Here is a 16,084-nt window from a genome sequence, read left to right on the forward strand (position 1 = left end):
TGGCAAAAGAGAGAAAGGATGACATGCAAAGACCCGCCGTGAGATTTGAACCTGAGCCGCTGCAAAGGACTCAGACAACATGGAGCGCACTATTAATAATGTGCACACGCACACCCTACTGGGTGAGCTAGAGCTCGCCCCAAATGGGCTTCATTTTATCCACATTTTGTATTATAAAAAGGTGCAACTGCTGAAATAAAACAGTATACCCCTTCAAACTACTTTAGATTTTGAATTTTAAGGCTGGATTGTATTTAGCAGAGCAGTTGTGGACACAACCAACATGCTCTAGTTCAGTGATTGAAAAGGAGAACAAAACTAGCTTCCTCTAATACAGCAACTGTGTGAATGCCTATAAATAGATCCCTTTGAGCATATGGGAACCAACTCTAAATCATAACTGCTGCAAATTCCCCTCCACAAGTACTGTATATAAAAGTAAGTGCATACAGAAATACATGTACACTGTGTTATTTTGGTGAGCCAATGCTCAGTTCCCATTCCGGGTTGTGATTATATGAAACGAGTGGTGAGGGGTTCTGGGTGTAAACGTAAACGAGAACACCGCTCAACATGAAGGCCTTGAAAGCTCAAAAACAGTGGGGATGTCTGTGTACAAATATGTCTCAGGATAAGGGAATGCTTGTTTACAGTGAGCGACTTACTAGAAAGCCAGCGGCAGACTACTTCCCGGGTTGTTTGAAATCAGAAAAAGAAGAATGTAGGACTGTTCAGAATTAATCATATCAATGATAGGAATATGAAAGCAGAAAAAGCTTTGATTTTATTCAATTCAAATCAATGTAATTGGCTTTTCATCAGGCTGAATCAAACTATACTGAACAAGCTTGTTCAAAGTAGCTTGTTTTTTGGCTTAAACTCAATCTAACAAGAACCAATAATGGGTATCAACTTTTAGCTGCCCTGCACAATGAAGCTAAAATATAGCCCTTATTCTTATAGTCAGGTATTTAATACCGGTATTGGTGATTTTCTTAAATTATCCTGCAATTGTTCTTATTGTGCTGCTAAACAGTATTTACAACTACTCAAAACCAAACACAGTTATGGTTTAAGGAAAGAATAAACAAGGATTAAAAGCTTAAAAACATTTATTTAATGGCTAGAGCCATCCAATTTACCTTTGAACTTCATAATACTCTACTCTATGTGACTGCTTAAAAACATAGCTAACTGGCTAGTTAGGTATGTGTGTTAGCTGCTGCACCATCATCAACAACAGACTAACTAGCATGTGAGTCTGCATGACAACACACATTGAGCCTGCAGCTACAAGCACATGCCCTAATAAACTGATTTGCCCATGACTGATGCTGAAAGGAGCAGCCAGACAAGAAGTCAACAGGGAATTCCAGCCTTGGAAAAACAAACATTTGTAAAAAAAACTATTTGTATTTTAAACAAGTTCTAGTTGAAGGTGATAAAAATAACTGCTGGCCTGAGGAAAAAGCTGTAATAACAAGGATTCTCTTCTCTCCACTTTTGATGAAGTCAAACAACAGTCATCCATAGCTGCAGTATGTTGCAGAAGACTGTGTGCATGTATGCGTGTGAGTGAGTGTGTAGTGTATTAATGTTTCAGCTTAACTTTAGCCCAGGAACAGAGCATCTTTGTGAGGTTTTAGGTCAAGAAGGAAAAAAAGCTAGTCTCTTAAGCTCCAAACCAGCCACAAGTTGAGCCTGCTGAATTCCTAAATTCTTCATCGGAAGAAATGCTTTACTGGGAAGACACTTGCAGGAAAATTAGTTAGCAAATGATAGTTCAGGAGTATTTTAGATAGTGGGTCAGAAAAATAGGGGCATCAAAATCCAACTATTCTCAGGCTGGTCTCAATATATCCTAGAGATGATAACAAATGAAACAAAGGCCAGATCACATATCCAACATTATCTATTGTCAGAGCCCTGCCAAGGAGCCTTGCAAAGCTTTAGGGCAAGACCCACTCAGCATGAATGGTGCCCTCTGTCACTCTTTAAACAGTCAAAACAGAGCTCCCAGCCTTAACGCCACACCCAAAACCAAAACAGTTTCAAACAGGGGACAGAACTGCTCTTATTTCCAAAAAGTAACATCTTGAGCTTTTTAAAGGATGGGAGTCGAAATAAATGTTGCTTTTAACTGCACATTCGCCTATAAAACACATTTATATTAAATAACATCCACTGGAGCTTTAGATTTTTTTTTTATAAAACTGTAAACTAAACTACTCACATGTTTGTCATTGGAAAAAGGTATCCAATCAATTTGAATAAATAGTTTGGACGTAAATGGCCCCAGATGCTGTCCAAGCCTGATTTTCATAACCCTGGATAAAGGGATTTACTTAGCAAGCTTTGAGAAAAGTAGGAAAAGCCCAAATAAATTTAGTATTACACCTTAAATAAGAATGCCAAACCAAGCACACTAAATTACAAAAGGAGGCCATTCAGTATTTGAACTGACCGCCAGAAAAATTAAACCTTCAGGGAACTCTGCTGTACAGAAATGACCAAGTAACCGGAAAAGTCAATAACCTACTCTGCTATTACTAGCATGCACATTTACTCTTAACGGTTAGGAAATATGTTACTACAATAATCATATAGGCTTCTATGCAAAATTAAAATCATACGGACAAGCACACACACGCATACAGCTGTTAAAGCCTGTCTAGACATTGATCTCCTCCTACACAATCTACTGTACCAGAACAAGAAGAGGACTTCCACACAACACACCCACACACAACAACACACCACAACACACACACACACACACACACACCACACACACACACACACACACACACACACACAACACACACACACACACACACACACACAACAAACACACACACACACACACACACACACACACACACACCACACACACACACACACACACACACACACACACACACACACACACACACACACACACACACACACCAACACACACACACCACACACACACACACACAACCACACACACACACACACCCACACACCACACACACACACACACAAAGAGCAATGAAATTAAAAAAAACCTTATTATTGAAATTCTTGTCTTGCACTAATTCCCATTTCACAACCTCTGGACAAAGTCCATGTCCATTGGTTTCCCATGTGGAAAATGTCACACACACACTGCTAGGATTACATCTCGGACAGAACTGAAGGGGCAGGGAGGCGGAGTAGAAAACTAGTGAAGGTAACGGGTGGGGGAGGAATCACCATCAACTGTCTGCCTCTGACGGTTCAGGAAGGTTAATGAATAAGTCATTTCTTGACACCAGAGTAGCCTTTGGGAGGAAGGAGAGGAAGACTTTATTGAATTGGAGCCCTTGCTGACTCGCCAGACACTCTAAATGAAATATAGAGCTTATATAGAAGAGACAACATATCTATGGACACTAGATCACAGTGGCCTTCTGTTAGACATTGACTTTATGTGATTAAATTCAGCTCATGTTGATGCATTTAGGTTGGTCTCAGTCTTCTTTTTGCTCAAATGAAGAAAACATACTGACTATTTAGCTGTGACATACAGTGGTTTCCTTACCTAGGGAGTGGTTTCTAACTGATTCTGGGAAAATCTAGTTAAAAAGAGTTGACATGAGATCAAATGATTGAATCACAGGACGCATCCAACCATTCAAGACTTCCACTTACTCAAAGTCCTCCTTCAAAGTGCTGAGTAGAATAGCAAATTGAAAACCTGCTAAGTCCATTAGCCTAAGACCTGAATGCTTCTGTCTTCATCCATATGGCTCTGGAAATCTGAAACCGATAAGCGACAAAACAACCACAGGAAAAGGAGACCACCATAAAACCATGTATCAAAGCCAATTTTCCTCCTCATTACCCCGATAAGAACCAGCTCATTTTGACTTTAAAGCAGTAACTGTGTGCGAGTAAGTACAGTGTGATCCATAAGTAAGTATTTAGACACATTTCCTGCTCTTTTGGCTCTGTGCTCCAGGACATTTTACATGTATTGAAAAAAATGACAAAGGTTAAAGAGCTGACTTTCACCTTCAAGCGTGTTTGAGACGTCTATTTTGGTTGAACAATGCAGGGTATGTAGCTTTTCATAAAGTGCCCCTCTTATGTTTTTAACAGCCTCGCTGGTATAGCACCATGTAAACAAGACAACTAAGAACCACATATATACCACAATGATATAGACTGGCTTTTGTCTAAATTACAGTAAAAAAATATCTGTTAATTTCAGTGGATCGTTAAGTCCCTGAAAGGCCATCAAGGGGCAGACAGACACACAGCAAGGACAGCAGGGAACTATGGGGGGGTTTAAATCTGTAGGTGGTCTCTGTGAGGCAGAGCCTGCAGACACAAGTGGCTGAACAATAGTGTGACCAGGAGGTCAACAGAGCGATGCAGCTACAATCAGAACATTAACGAAACACCAAAGAGGAACAAGAGTTTCATTGTTGGCAAACAACTCAGTCTACCTTGCAGTTGAGTAAAATAAGTGTCTACGCCTGCAAAACAAAAACGCAATTTTTTTTTCCCCTTTACAACTTTACATTGAACACTTTGGCCATGTTGACCAAGGTTGCCTCAACTTTAAGACAAAACAATGATTCTATCCAATTCAGTACATTTTAAATTAAATTTGATAACCAAAAGTAAAACTGTAACAATAAAGACTTTCATATTTTCAGTAATGTCCTGTCCCTAACCGAGTAATGAAGATGCGCTCAGGTAATGTCTCTAACCCTTCTTGTCATCTCATCATCCACTAAGTGCCTAGTGGAGCTTTTGTAGGATTATAACGTCAAAGTCTACACAATTGGCTGATTGTTTAAATAAGATGATGAGTGACTAAAGGGATGTTAGGACCAGGGCAAAGTAGATCTAACATAGCTGTTAACCAACCAGACACTCTTAACTTGACCTCAGGGGCAAAATTAAAAATGGAACTTGAGATATAGAAACAGCAGATTTATTAACAATATAAAATACTTAAAAACAAGAACAACAACCTTAAGAACTGTTTTGACTTATTCCAGTACTACAAGTTACAAAGATGATGTATTAGATCCAGTTAAAAGTAGCCCCTAAAATTCACAGTTTCTCCATTTCATACTGAATAATACCAAATTATGGGATAAGCAAGTGCCTCTGCACCGCCACAGCCATCTGAGAATATGGGTCACAGTCCTAGGTCTGAAATGTGGGAAATATGTCAGGGCTACTCCTCGGCCAGGATAACATTCCTAAACTCACTGCACTGTCGCAACAGCATGCTGCCTCATGCTCAATTAGTGGTTATCAAACACAGTTGAGACACTATTGCAGCAGCAATGTAATGAATCATAAGCTCTCTGGATTGGTTGAATTCGCTAAGCTCATAGGTTTTGACAATTGGATTAACAGTTACAAACAGTTAAGAACTGCCACAGTGCATTTGAGCAGTATGACAGGAGTCTGAAAAAAATGTCAAAATTTCAATTCAAACCAAAGAATTGCAAAACTGTTTCAGCAATATGACGTGGTTTTTTCTGATTAGTGTTGAAATGACATTGTTGTGTAGAATACTAGCAGAAACCACCACACATTGTTAATGTTGACACATTAGATTTCAAAATGACTCAACGGGATACGATGTCACGATAACTAGAGATGGTCCGATACGGTTTTTTTATTCCCAATACTGACACCTGAACTTGCATATCGGCCGATACCGAGTACTGATCCAATACCAGTGTGTCATATATTTTATTATGTTTTAACCGCTGTATGCTACAATCCCTGTATGCATGTGAAATGATTTCTATCTTTGTTGGTGGTCTGCCTCCGGTTAAACTCTCAAACAATGAATGCCACAGAACTTTCTTTTATTATCTAGTTTGAGAGTCAGTTGTAACAGAAAAAGAACATAAAATAAACTACTTTAACATAGATTTTCTTCAGGGCTTTGTTATGTGGTATCGGATCGGTACATAAACTCCAGTACTTCCCGATACAGACACTAGCGTTTTAGGCAGTATTGGAGGCTATACATGTATCGGTACATTTAACGACAACACACAATAAGAGATTCCATTAATCTGCACAATGCAGAGAAAATTGGGACCATGTTCTATCAAGCCCAGAAGAATAGCATCTACATGTATTCAGATGTATGCAGTCTCAGACATACAGAGTGACATGGAAAATAGATTAAGATTGAATATTTGGCATCTAGCGTTAGACATGGGATGTAAAATGTAAAAGTAGTTTTACAGGCAAATCAAATCAACAATGTAGCATGCTATTTGTGTGCTCTGCAAAGTTGACTATGTGGTTACGAGATGGTCCAGGATGCATGTGTACAAATGTAGTATAAACAAAACCTTTTCCTGACCAATTGTATATCAATGCATTACTCCCTCACACATTTACAGCTTTCCACATGCAATCAGATCACCAAGTTCAGTTCCTGATATTGTGTAATCAGGGTGACCATCTTTTCTCCATATTTACTCCCCCAAACTTCCTCCTCCACTTTCTCTTGAAGTCTAAATCATTTCCTTTTAGTAAATGTAATGATAAACTGTGGTGAGCGAGCAACATGTTTCAGGGCCTGATGGGCCACTACCATGCTAAGCAGTACACACAGACTGAACATGAGATAAGACTTCACTACATATGACTTGGTGTGCTTTTATCACCTTCACATCTCTTAAAGCTTAAGTCATTATGTAAATGCCGTGAGCTGCTTTTTGTGGTTTTGTACTTTTTCTGTGAAACCTGAGACAAATTGAGGCGTATAGTATATCAGGATTATCATCCAAGACAGACTGCTTAAGATAATTTTTGATGTACAAAGAGAAAAGCAAATTCATTGAATGATTTATCAGAGAAAGCGGGAGAGGCAGATCAGTGGCTTTATGCGTTTAACATTCCTGATGTCTCTGTATATTTATTGGGCCCTCTCTGGCATCTGGATGGGGGTCACAATGCCACATCATACACGCACGCACACACACACACGCACACACACACACGCACGCGCACACGCACACACACACGCGCACACACGCAAATATAACTGTTTATACTGCAGAGTCTGTATGTGGCATGTGCTTTGTTGTCTGATTGCATTTTTTCACTGTAACCTAAGGGGTGAAAAAAATGTTTGAATGCCTGAGCTCAGGGAACATGAGGGATAAGGGAACATGGGGACTGAGTGTACAGCTTTACTTGGGGCCAAGCTTTAGGTCAAGCCACGCAAGAACATGTTTATGCAAGTTTTCAAGATTGTGACCCAGAGTTTCTGCAAAAAGAAAAAAGAAAAAAAGAAAGAAAAGAAATACAGTTCTCAACTTTCACATTCACAGTTGGACAACCTTAACTTTTGATCAAGCAAAAAGAGGTATATGTGATATCTGACTTTTGCAGCTTGTTCAGCCAGAAAGAAAACTTACCTGATAGTAGGCTTTAATCTGCCTGATGAGAATAGAAAGGTTCTGGATGCGCAGTGTTGCGTCATTGTTCACCTTCTTGTTGGTCCTCTGCACAGTGGCCTTAGGATTTCTGTGTGAAAAAAATGGCAGATTGTTATTGTATCTGCCTGTAGCAAAGATAATTATCTGTTGAAGATGTAGGCATAAACACTTTAAAATAGTTCTAAGCATGTGTTACTAGGTTGTCTGAAACATTTGTGTTTCAGTTTGACACTACGTTGCTCTATGTGATGTAACAAGCATGTGTTTGGCTAAACTCATTAGCAGTACAGTGACAATGGACCCTTGTCCAAGTAGGGCCAATGCCATAACCATGTTAAAGAAAACACAGACCCATTCAAAGACAGAGCAAAACTGAAATGCCGCCCCTTACATAAATCTGGTAGCACAGTTTCTCCGCCACTCATATCAAACACCTTTGTGGAACATTTAAATGTTCAAGCTACATTGGAAAGAACTTAATATTCTACAAGAGACCCTCTGCAGACTGTAAGCTACCTCAAAATACTGAGAAATCCCTTATCATGGTAAAGAGAGCATGTATTTCAGTAGTTCTGATCTTTAGCCATTATCTCCATTTATCTCATCTGTCTGAATCAAAGATAAGAAGTAACTTCTTAGTGCCTGCAGAAGAGAGAGCCTGTTTATCCAACGGTGTGTTGCCAAAGGGACATTAAAAGAAGCGTGCATGACAAGTGATGTTATTACGGGTGTCAACATGTTTTAGTGAGCCTCGTAGACATTCCACAAACTCACACAGTACCACCACCCCAGCCGCTGTTATCTACAACTATCCAAACTACTATTTGCATATCTATGGGAATTACCAGAGCCAAACCTCATTTGATCTAAAACTTCTTTAACCAGTTAGTGACAAAATAATTGGTGGAACTAACTAATGCAAAAAAGATGGCAATTTGTGAGTCTCTCTTTTTGTCTCTTTGGATGCTTGACATGCCAACTATAATGTAATCAGAAGTCAGCTTTTAATGTTTCTATGTTTTAACAGTAAAGTTGCAATGTAAGGAGGGCTTCCTGACTGCTACCTTAGCAAGCATGAGTGGCATTTATTAAAAGCTTTCTGAATTGGCAATTTTGTGTATACTTACAAGTTAAACTGCCTTTATATGATATCTATCAATCCCCTAAGGGAAATTCCTATTAGGCTCCCCATTTGACAGAACAGAGGTGGTGACAAAGCATCAACCCTAGAGCGGATATGGTTTGCCCGAGTTAGCAGAGGGACACTTTAAAAGGTGGACACTTGCTGTCATCTTTCAAATATCTGTTTCAAGGCAGTGGGATCCTATTACAGTTACAGTTATTAAGTCCAGCACAATTGACAATTCTAAAAAAATAATCAAATATCAAGATAAACAGGATTTGTATCTATTTGAGTCAACGGAACATGAATTTGACTGTTCGTATAGGCATAAAATGTCTTAGATTGTTAGCCACATGTTTTGACAGTTACAGTCATGCTTCGTACCATTCATTGAGGCCAAGAAGGAAAACTAGGAAAAAAATCCCATCCACCTCGCCAAAAAAACAACTACCCTCTAATTAATTTATGATACACTTGCTTTGGGATTGTCTGGGAAAACAACACTACTTATGTATTTGACATTTGTAGAGCCTTACTCTTACCCACTGTTAAAAAGGAGCTTTCTTTTTCATGATATGCACTTCAGACTTCAAAGCATGTTCATCCCATGACCTATATATGAGGGTCAACATGCTCCAAGTAGGGGGGAGGAGAGTCCTGGCTGCTTGTGAATGTATGCATGCAGTGTAGCACATGTGTAGACATGCATGTGTGTGCATGTCTGCATCTGCACTGTAGAATAGCGTGTCTGTATGGGCTAACAGCTCAATAAAGTTTAATCTAGAAACACCATGAAGACAGCACACAATCCAGATAGTTTTTTGTCTGCCTTGTTCTGTTTGAGAGAGAAGGTCAAAGGTAAGGGATTCTTTATCATCGTCAAGACATTTAACTTGGTGGATGCTTGGAGACACACAGGACCTCTGGTTGAATGGGTCTTCCTAATCACTTTACCATACTGCTGCTCGGTTTCCACGAAGACTGATAAAACATTCATATAAAACCAAACCATAAGAACCTGTGTTATACCCAGAAATATAAATATCCCATGTACCCAGCTATCAATTTATTCAAATGTACATGTTGATTATAAAAAACAGTGCCTCAAAGCATATGCTGGAACAGGGTTTTTATATTTTTAAAGTGCTCATTGGAGTATGTACTTAAGGCTTAGTAGCCTAATTCTTAAATAATATGCTTATTATGTTAAACCAAGAAACATGGCAGAATGCCTCTCTTAAATCAAGCGGCTGCAGTGTAGATGCCTTAAATTAGTCCTTTGACCAGCTTCTGCCGATATACACACCCAACACACACACACACAAAATCATGCTAATCAGAAGGACACAGGGTTCTTTTTAATACTGGTCTAAATTAACAGTCATGTGACCTCCCCCTCTCCCCCCTTCACACACACTCTGCTCCTTTGGAGGTCCATAGTAGGGGCTCTATTTAACCCGTTAATTAAAAAGCACAGAGGAGGCTGTAATCCTGTCGGTGCGAGGAGCGTGATGTGGTGGATGTGGTGTGTGTATGATAGAAAGAGACAGAGAGCAAGGAAAGGGTTGCCCATTCACACATTCCTTCACCATCAGACTGCCAAGAACATGGCGGCCACAACAACATAAGCATGCAACACCACACAATCCACCCCTCGTTTCTTTGGCTCTGATGCCACACATACAAGCACGCGACTGGCCGACCTCCTCCGTGGATCATCAGGCAAAGAACTACAAGGCCTTAGAACTGTAACTGGGGTGAAAAAAATGTCCACTATTGCCTCCATCACTGCTCGTGGTGATATAGTAAAACCTAAGACTTAAAATAGACAAATAGATCAGACATAGACAGGCAAAAGGCCAGCTAAGCAGCCAGCAAGGCAGACGACTAGTGAGCAAGTCAGCCAGACAGCCAGTCAATAAGCCGGTTCGTCGGTGCTGTCAATAGGCACTGCAGCTTATGTAGGGCCTGAGGCCACTGGGCTTTCTCCTCTCATCTCCTGGCTTTGATTGGCTGGATAGGTTAGGGAGTAGTGTTAACCTATATATGACAGGCTACATTACAGTCAACATGGGCAGCCAGGCAGGCACACACACACACACAGAGTAGGCTAAATGCACACATACAAAGGAAAAAAAATGGCAGGCTACAGTTGGCCACGTGTTGGGGATAGAGCTTATGAGCTGTGCTGTCCAAACACAGTGGGGGACTGGATGTTTTTGGCACTCACGCATGCACGCACGCACGCACGCATCATTAAACCATTGACATGCATTGTAGAAATGCCACTAACCAAACAATAAATAAAGTTCACGTCATTTTTTGTGAAGTTTCCTAGTAGCCTGACTTGGAAATTATCATATTGAATGAATTTACAGGATTTTGTGTTGAATTTAACCAAATGCTTTCATATAAAAAGGCAATTTGGACAGCACTCCAATTAAATGTTTTATTGACACACGGACGTTTCAGGCAAGACGCCCTTCTACAGCGTGTGTTCAGGCAATTTAAAAACAAGAAAAATGCCAAACCTGCTACCCTTGGATATTCCCAATACAGCCTGTAATACTTTGATCAATAAAAATGTGAAGAAAAAAAAAAAAATAAAAAAAAAACTTTCACAAACAGAATATATTGCCATGCCATTCACACATATCTCTGTTCTGTGGTGCATGCACAGAATCAATATGGCAGGGGTAATTAAAGAGAGTAATGAGTAATTTACCTCTCTAAATCAATTTATGAGCAAAACCTTAATGTAAGCAAGATAACTTTGTTTCAATGTTTACACACCAGTTCCAATAATTGGAATTATAATCAAATCTTGTTATGCTGGAGTGGATTTTAACACACTGACTGCCTTTCCAAATGGAAGCTTGTTAGTACGGTAAGCACAAACAGGCAGCCTAACCAGTACTTTTACAAATGCAATTAAATTCAAACTAGTGAAGAACAAAGCGATTACCTTAGAACATCATATGTAATGATGGCACCATCCTTCTACTTCCAAATTAGGGCAGTAATGCATAGGCTATTATTTCAGCATGCCATATAAAAATATAAAAATTATGTAATTCAATGGGTACACAGCATCAACTATCATTTTGCAATAAGACAGCAACATTACAAACCATAACACATTAGCATTGCAGGTATGTCAAAATTTTATATTTTGCCATCATGCAGACTTAATGCTCAAGATCACTGCATCCTTTTTTTCTCATCCCCCCACCATTTTCCCATGAGAACTGTGGTTTACAAACAGCCCAGTGAGGATCTGACCATTGGTATGTGGTTCTCACCATCCGTTTTCCTTGTCTTTTCATAGAATGGTTTCTCTTTGTCTTTCTGTTTCCACAAGGCCTCTTCCCATTCCTCTCTTATGCTGTTGCATCCATAGAGACTGCAGCTACACTCCTTCCTGCCCAACTGGATGTGATCTGATGCATTACTTTGTACTGCACTACAAGCACTTAAGACCATATACACATTGAAATGCAATTCAGTGTCTCAAACAATAGGCAAAATTGCTTAGGTCATAATGGCTCATAAAGCAATCCTACCGAGATGTACGGAATTGTACATCTCGGTGGGATTGCTTTATGACAACATAGTCACGCCATAATCACTACTCTGAGTTCCTCTTTTTTAAAGAGAAATGTTTTTTATCACTGATTAATTTTGGTCACTGATTAATTCTACTGTGCTGTTAATTCAGAATGTTAAGCTGCTGTTAATGAAACTAAACACTTCCTGCACTATGCTTCACAGCAAAAGTCTTCCAGGGAACAGAAGGGATTATGCCCTCTGCGCTACAGAAGGGCTGTAACATGAAGCAGATGGAGGAAGTTTTGAGTTTGCATTGTTTGATCAAGTATAATCAAATATAAAGCAAGGGAAATATGAAACAAATACCTGTCTCTAACAAGATCTCAATCCCAAATAATATCTAAATAATATTTATTTCACAGTATTCTAATTTGTTTACATGTCCCTAAATGAATGATACGAGCAAAAAAAAACAATGTCAAATTGTTGTGGGCTGCGATTCTTTCGTAGTCAATTGAAATGCAGCACTATTGATAGGTCAAAGGTTTGTTCATGCATTTTCCTGGCACATGCTTAACATGGTGCAGCCCACAGATCGTAACTACTTTAAATATCAACCCCAGTAAATCAGATTAACTTTGAATTGCTAGGGTCGAGAAACTAACAGCAAACCTGTCTCTAAAATCCTAAAATGCGTTTTAACGTGTCCTTGGTGGTGGGATTTTGAGTGCCTCACATTAACACAATCTTGTTAAAGTGTTGTCCTTTCAAGGTCACAGCTGCCGTGTCCTTCCTACTAGACAGACACAGCAAGGATGGCATAAGCCAAAGAAAATTATGAGAGTAGCCAGATTACTGTGAGGGCTGTGGACCCCACAGTCCAGGCGGCAGCAGTGGGAGAATCGAACTGAATGACACACCAGCCAGCAGCTCTGCCTGCCTCTTTTCTCTAGCCCAGCTGGAATCCCAAATATGTCTGCTGTATCTAGCCCTAGAGAAAGCAACAAAGGCTTCAACATGCTGTTCAAAGAAAACAGAGGAGGGAAAGGGGAGAGAGAGCAAGAGAGGTGAGGCATGAACAGAAAAGAGATGCATATATGAAGAAAAAGACTTCAGCAGAAGGTAGAGTAGCAAAAAGAGTTGAGACATGATGAGACAAATGAGTTGATGGAGCGGGAAGAGAGAAAAACAACAACATGAGTACAAGAAGCAAAGTCTGTGGCTGCAACTAACAATTATTTGCATTATATCTGCAGATTATTTTCTGCATAAAACAGCCATGACTGTTTCCTGGAATCCAAAGTAATGTTTTTGAATGTCTTGTTTTGTCCAATAAAAAGGTTTATAATTATTTACATGACAAAAAAAAGGGGCGCAAATTCTTACATTTAAGAGGCTGGAACCAGCAAATGTATGGTATTTTTGCTTGAAAAATGACAATTAATCGGATAAGATAACAATATAGCTGCAGATTATTTTCTTTCTATGAATGTATTGATTAATTTTTGCAGCTCTAGTGCAATCGAATGAACACAAACAGGAAGACAGCAAGCCAAGGAAGTGGGGATTTTTGTTTAAGGACAAGGCATGCATTAAATCCCCCCCCACTCAGTGGATGAAGAGGAAGATGAATGTTAGATAAAATATATGCAGCCTTTTTCTAGATGCTGAATGTTATATAAAACGTTGCCGGATGGCTGTCTATCCTCAGAATATTCTACAAAAGCAACAAAGACACATAAAAGCATGAGCACAATGTAGCCTCCATATGTTTGTATAACAATTACTAAAGAGTTAAATTATGTATTTGATAGACTACAACAAAAGACCAACTAAGTCCAGGGCTTAAACCAACACACGCCATTCAGTGTTGTCCCTCCACACCAAAACTCTTCTACAGAGCTCATTGGTCGTGTGTTTTTGTGTATGCACGAAGTGTCGAAAAGCCAATTCTATCATAAAGGGAAGTGATGATTGACGTAGTGAGGACTACATCCTGTGTATGCGAGCCTACAATGTGGATTTACTGTAATCGGTCCTTGAGAGAAAAACAGGCTTTCAAATCTGCATTCAGTACTAGATCCATATTCACTGACTCATAAGTTTAGGCTACAGCTTTATAGTACATGTTTTACCTTTCTGCACTCTTTTCTAAAACTAGCAAACAGAAAACTAATCAGTTTGACTCATTTTCAATTTGACTTCTTTTCAGGGTCACACAACTTAGCAAGTTAAGATCTTCGTAAAAAAGCCAACATGCTGGGCCAGTCAATGTGACAAATGTTATCAAGTAGGACACATCAAATCTCTCCTTTTTTTATTCTGGTAAGTGTATATTTGACTCGCATAACTCTGTTCCAACAGCCCGTAGAGGATAGACTGACTGGTTCACCGAATAGGCCAATGAGCCAGCCCGGGTCTACAGGATTGACAGGAAAACAGAGAATTCAACTGGACAGTTGTCCTTCTGACAGAACTTTAATTGGCCTCCCTCTTGCTGAGCGGGAAAACTAATTGGTTTGACAGCACTGAGGCGGCAATCTAATTGGCTAGGTAATGTCAGTCACAAGAGGGCGGGGGGGGGGGGGGGGGGGGGGGGGGGGGGGGGGCAGAGACCGTGGTGCCATCTGGGTGACAGCAAACCGTTAGATAATCCTGGGGTCTCTCTTCTCCTCTCTCTATGCTCTCCCATGCTGCTACAATGACAACTGCTGCCAGCCTGTCTGCCATGTCTGCACTAAAGCCATACAAAGACATTCACACAGCAATACTAGTACTTCTACTACAACAACTGACTTCACCAGTAAAAATGTTAAATACATTACTTTAGGCGGGCCGTAAGTGTGAGTTTGTGAAAGACAAAAAAAAAAGTTTTAACTGAAATTATTAAACCATGTTTTAACAAGATTCTGTACACCTGAGAAGGGGTGAGGAAAAAACAAAATTCGTAAGTGAGAGTGTGTTTGCGGGATCCCAAGAACTGGTATGGATACAATCGCTGTTAATTAAGAAGTTGGAAAACTCACCTGTGGTTTCTAAGCTACTTTTAATGAGTAACGGTGTAAGAGATGAAAAGAGGGAAAGAAGCACTCCCATGTAATTCTTTCCGTCAACATACAGCTTTAAATGTGAACAAACTCTGATCGTGTGGCCTGTTTCAACTACATGTCTGTATTTTAATACTGAATTTACACATTTAGTTTTAAAAATGAAAAGGGCAAGGAAAAATAGATATAGCGTAGGTCTTTAATGACTGCCATCATCCAAAGCTCCCTGCAATAGCTGTTTAGATGCATGAGCTGTATCATAGCTTATGATAGCCTGCTTTAGTTAGGTAGCTCAACTTACTGGAGGTTTCCACATGGTGCTTGTAAAGTGGGAGAGGCAGATAGAAAGCAGTCTTACCAACCAACATAACATCTGACCAACACTGTGGGCCTTTTGTGTGGGAGGGTGGCTGGGTAAGACGACTACCAACAGCTGCCTCAGTCCAAAAGAAATTGCATAGACGAAAAACACCCACAGATACACAAACCCCCACGCAGGCACAGAAGCCCTACAGAAACACAGAAACACACACAGACACACAGACACAGACACACACAGAGAGCTGGCTGTGACTAGCAATCCCCGACATCCTGTCAGGCGATCACTAAGCCAGTCACAGTTAATTTCAGCTCAACTCTGGCTGTTCTGTACAGGAGCACTCAACACACACAGAAAATTCCCATCTTGCTCATTCCATTTATGTTATGTGTAGACACAAATCCGACTGACTGCCTGATCTCATTCTTAATGTGTAGATCTGAGGAATTGCCATGTGGTTCCGCAACTGGTGCTTTAATTTTTCTTCTGCAGGTCACCCTCTGGCTTTTTCTTTACATATATTCCCGGTCACGTTTAAGGTTTTTAACCATTTTGGTTAATCATTTCTGTCTTGCTCATGCTTCCAACC

At 39.9% G+C, this 16,084-nt stretch overlaps 1 protein-coding gene across 6 annotated transcripts in view; it reads right to left on the reverse strand.

The window, feature by feature from the left end:
• ccdc88ab (coiled-coil domain containing 88Ab) overlaps positions 1-16,084 on the reverse strand; it is a 68,126-nt gene that overhangs the window by 49,503 nt on the left and 2,539 nt on the right. For all 6 annotated transcript variants that reach the window (XR_004335888.1, XM_032541286.1, XM_032541283.1 and 3 more), the window contains exon 3: positions 7,437-7,545. Coding sequence is in view for 5 of the 6 variants with exons in the window: in XM_032541286.1 (XP_032397177.1) it covers positions 7,437-7,545 (109 nt within the window). In the remaining variant the exon portion in view is untranslated. The remainder of the gene's footprint in view (positions 1-7,436; positions 7,546-16,084) is intronic.

This window comes from Etheostoma spectabile, chromosome 17 (assembly GCF_008692095.1).
Source record: "Etheostoma spectabile isolate EspeVRDwgs_2016 chromosome 17, UIUC_Espe_1.0, whole genome shotgun sequence".
NCBI lineage: Eukaryota > Metazoa > Chordata > Actinopteri > Perciformes > Percidae > Etheostoma > Etheostoma spectabile.